The sequence below is a fragment of the Sander lucioperca genome, chromosome 6 (assembly GCF_008315115.2).
Source record: "Sander lucioperca isolate FBNREF2018 chromosome 6, SLUC_FBN_1.2, whole genome shotgun sequence".
Classification (NCBI taxonomy): Eukaryota; Metazoa; Chordata; class Actinopteri; order Perciformes; family Percidae; genus Sander; species Sander lucioperca.
In genome coordinates, this window is record NC_050178.1 from 20,884,151 (window position 1) to 20,889,150 (window position 5,000).

The following is a 5,000-nucleotide window of genomic DNA, read 5'->3' on the forward strand; positions in this document are numbered from 1 at the left end:
GCATTCCTCATTGAAAACAATGGCCGCGGTTAGCCCGGAGCTAGCTCGTAATAACTGCCCCCCCTCCCTCCCCAGACGTGGCAGTCCACCATCTTGGTGGTGTCCCACGACAGGAACTTCCTGAACGCCGTGGTAACGGACATCGTGCACCTGCACTCCCAGAGGCTGGACAGTTACCGCGGCGACTACGAAAACTTTATTAAAACCAAAGAAGACAGACTGAAGAACCAGCAGAGAGAGTACGAGGCCCAACTGCAGTACAGACAGCATATACAGGTACTACTACTGCAGTACATACAGCACATACAGGTACTACTACTGCAGTACATACAGCATATACAGGTACTACTACTACTGCAGTACAGACAGCACATACAGGTACTACTACTACTGCAGTACAGACAGCACATACAGGTACTACTACTACTGCAGTACAGACAGCACATACAGGTACTACTACTACTACTGCAGTACAGACAGCACATACAGGTACTACTACTACTACTGCAGTACAGACAACATATACAGGTACTACTACTGCTACTACTGCAGTACAGACAACACATAACGGTACTACTGCAGTACAGACAGCATATACAGGTACTACTACTACTACTACTACTGCAGTACAGACAGCATATACAGGTACTACTACTACTACTACTACTGCAGTACAGACAACACATACAGGTACTACTACTACTACTACTGCTGCAGTACAGACAACACATACAGGTACTACTACTACTACTACTGCTACAGTACAGACAACACATACAGGTACTACTACTACTACTGCAGTACAGACAGCACATACAGGTACTACTACTGCAGTACAGACAGCATATACGGTACTACTACTGCAGTACAGACAACACATACAGCTACTACTACTACTACTACTACTGCAGTACAGACAGCACATACAGGTATTACTACTACTACTACTGCAGTACAGACAACACATACAGGTACTACTACTACTACTGCAGTACAGACAGCACATACAGGTACTACTACTGCAGTACAGACAGCATATACGGTACTACTACTGCAGTACAGACAACACATACAGCTACTACTACTACTACTACTACTACTGCAGTACAGACAGCACATACAGGTACTACTACTACTACTACTACTGCAGTACAGACAACACATACAGGTACTACTACTACTACTACTGCTGCAGTACAGACAACACATACAGGTACTACTACTGCTACAGTACAGACAACACATACAGGTACTACTACTACTACTACTACTGCAGTACAGACAACACATACAGCTACTACTACTACTACTACTACTGCAGTACAGACAGCACATACAGGTATTACTACTACTACTACTGCAGTACAGACAACACATACAGGTACTACTACTACTACTGCAGTACAGACAGCACATACAGGTACTACTACTGCAGTACAGACAGCATATACGGTACTACTACTGCAGTACAGACAACACATACAGCTACTACTACTACTACTACTACTACTACTGCAGTACAGACAGCACATACAGGTATTACTACTACTACTACTGCAGTACAGACAACACATACAGGTACTACTACTACTACTGCAGTACAGACAGCACATACAGGTACTACTACTGCAGTACAGACAGCATATACAGGTACTACTACTGCAGTACAGACAACACATACAGCTACTACTACTACTACTACTACTGCAGTACAGACAGCACATACAGGTACTACTACTACTGCAGTACAGACAACACATACATGTACTACTACTGCTGCAGTACAGACACTCAGGCTGTTTATCCAGAATGCATTGCGTCAGTGACTGCTGTGTGTTTGTGTGTTTACCCAGAATGCATTGCGTCAGTGACTCTGCTGTGTCTGTGTTGCAGGTGTTCATCGACAGATTTCGGTACAACGCTAACAGAGCTGCTCAGGTGCAGAGCAAACTCAAACTGCTGGAGAGGCTGTGAGTACTTCTACTGTGGAGTACTGTAGGATACTGTAGGGTACTACTGTGTACTCTAGAGTACCATGTGGTACTGTGGAGTACTGTGGGGTACTGTGGATAACTTTTTGAGTAGTATTAATGTAACATTTTCTTGAGGGAGGAACCCTAAATCATCCCCGCCCAAAATATAGTATATATTTTGTGGAATAATATATCTTCCACAAACCGAGGGAAACTGTGACTGTGTACTAGTACTGTGTGTATACTGGTACTGAGTGTGTTTTCCTCCCTCAGACCTGAACTGAAGCCTCTGGAGAAAGAAACTGAAGTCACTTTAAAGTAAGGAGACTGACTTCTGTTATTACTACCATTACTCAGACTAACTTCTGTTATTACTACCGTTACTCAGTCTAACTTCTGTTATTACTACCGTTACTCAGTCTAACTTCTGTTATTACTACCATTACTCAGACTAACTTCTGTTATTACTACCATTACTCAGACTAACTTCTGTTAGTACTACCGTTACTCAGACTAACTTCTGTTATTACTACCGTTACTCAGTCTAACTTCTGTTATTACTACCATTACTCAGACTAACTTCTGTTATTACTACCGTTACTCAGTCTAACTTCTGTTAGTACTACCATTACTCAGACTAACTTCTGTTATTACTACCATTACTCAGTCTAACTTCTGTTATTACTACCGTTACTCAGACTAACTTCTGTTATTACTACCATTACTCAGACTAACTTCTGTTAGTACTACCGTTACTCAGTCTAACTTCTGTTAGTACTACCGTTACTCAGTCTAACTTCTGTTATTACTACCGTTACTCAGTCTAACTTCTGTTATTACTACCGTTACTCAGACTAACTTCTGTTATTACTACCGTTACTCAGTCTAACTTCTGTTAGTACTACCATTACTCAGTCTAACTTCTGTTAGTACTACCGTTACTCAGACTAACTTCTGTTAGTACTACCGTTACTCAGTCTAACTTCTGTTATTACTACCGTTACTCAGTCTAACTCCTAGTTCAGATCTTTGATCTGGTACGGTGGCCCTGAAGGACCAAACACACACACACACACACACACACACACACAGACACACACACACACACACACACACACACACACACTTTTGTGTCATATGTTGTGGTGTTTTCTGAAATGTGCTGTAGGCTGTCTGCCTGTCTCTGTCTGACTGCCTGTCTGTCTGTCTGTCTGACTGCCTGTCTGTCTCCCTGCAGGTTTCCTGATAACTTTGAGAAGTTGTCTCCTCCCATCCTCCAGTTAGATGAAGTAGAGTTCTACTACTCAGCAGATCGCCGTCTCTTCTCAGGACTCTCACTGTCTGCTGACCTCGAGTCTCGCATCTGCATCGTACGTACACACACACACACAGAGACATACACACACACACACACAGAGACATACACACACACACACACACACACACACACACACACACACACACACAGAGACATACACACACACACACACAGAGACATACACACACACACACACAGAGACATACACACACACACACACAGAGACATACACACACACACACACACACACACACACACACACACACACACAGAGACATACACACACACACACAGAGACATACACACACACACACACAGAGACATACACACACACACACACAGAGACATACACACACACACACACAGAGACATACACACACACACACACACACACACACACACACACACAGAGACACACACACACACACACAGAGACACACAGAGACATACACACACACACACACACACACACACACACACACACACACACAGACACACACACACACACGCACACACGCACAGAAACACACCCACACACAGACAGACACACACAGACACACACACACAGACAGACAGACACACACACACATAGAGACACACACACACACACACAGAGACACACACACACACACACACACACAGACACACACACACAGACACACACGCACACACACACACACACACACAGACACACACACACAGTATTATTACAGTGGTATTAGTACTTTTACTGCAGTAATGTGGGAGTAATCTGATTACTTCTGGATGTGTCCATATGAGTGATGACTGATCCAGAGTCAGGAGGGAGTAGTGATGAGGTAACGTGTTGTGTTTACTGTCAGGTGGGAGAAAACGGCGCTGGGAAAACGACGGTCCTCAACTACTGATGGCGAGTTGACGCCGGTCAACGGAGTCAGACAATCTCACAGGTGAGACGCCAACGGACCAATCAGAGCTCAGCACTCACCTCAGACTGTTTACTGAATGTCAAACTGCACACTGTGTGTGTGTGTGTGTGTGTGTGTGTTAGTGTATTAACGAGAGGTGTGTGTGTATTAACTAGCTGTGTGTGTGTGTGTGTGTGTGTGTGTGTGTGTGTGTGTGTTAGTGTATTAACTAGAGGTGTGTGTGTGTATTAACTAGCTGTGTGTTAGTTTGTGTATTAACTAGGTGTGTGTGTGTGTGTGTGTGTTAGTGTGTGTATTAACTAGGTGTGTGTGTGTGTGTGTGTTAGTGTGTGTATTAACTAGGTGTGTGTGTGTGTGTGTGTGTGTGTGTGTGTGTTAGTGTGTGTATTAACTAGGTGTGTGTGTGTGTGTGTATTAACTAGGTGTGTGTGTGTGTGTGTGTGTTAGTGTGTGTATTAACTAGGTGTGTGTGTGTGTGTGTGTGTGTGTGTGTTAGTGTGTGTATTAACTAGCTGTGTGTGTGTGTGTGTGTGTGTGTGTGTGTGTGTGTGTTAGTGTATTAACTAGAGGTGTGTTAGTTTGTGTATTAACTAGGTGTGTGTGTGTTAGTGTGTGTGTGTTAGTGTGTGTATTAACTAGCTGTGTGTGTGTGTGTGTGTGTGTGTGTGTTAGTGTGTATTAACTAGGTGTGTGTGTGTGTTGTGTGTATTAACTAGGTGTGTGTGTGTGTGTGTGTTAGTGTGTGTATTAACTAGCTGTGTGTGTGTGTGTGTGTGTGTGTTAGTGTGTGTATTAACTAGG

The 5,000-nt window shown here is 43.5% G+C and overlaps 1 protein-coding gene across 1 annotated transcript in view; it reads left to right on the forward strand.

Annotated features, from left to right (window-relative positions):
- abcf3 (ATP-binding cassette, sub-family F (GCN20), member 3) overlaps positions 1-5,000 on the forward strand; it is a 23,372-nt gene that overhangs the window by 13,351 nt on the left and 5,021 nt on the right. Inside the window, 6 exon segments of the mRNA XM_036002069.1 lie at positions 76-276; positions 1,894-1,970; positions 2,247-2,291; positions 3,211-3,343; positions 4,134-4,171; positions 4,173-4,220. Coding sequence (XP_035857962.1) covers positions 76-276; positions 1,894-1,970; positions 2,247-2,291; positions 3,211-3,343; positions 4,134-4,171; positions 4,173-4,220 — 542 coding nt within the window.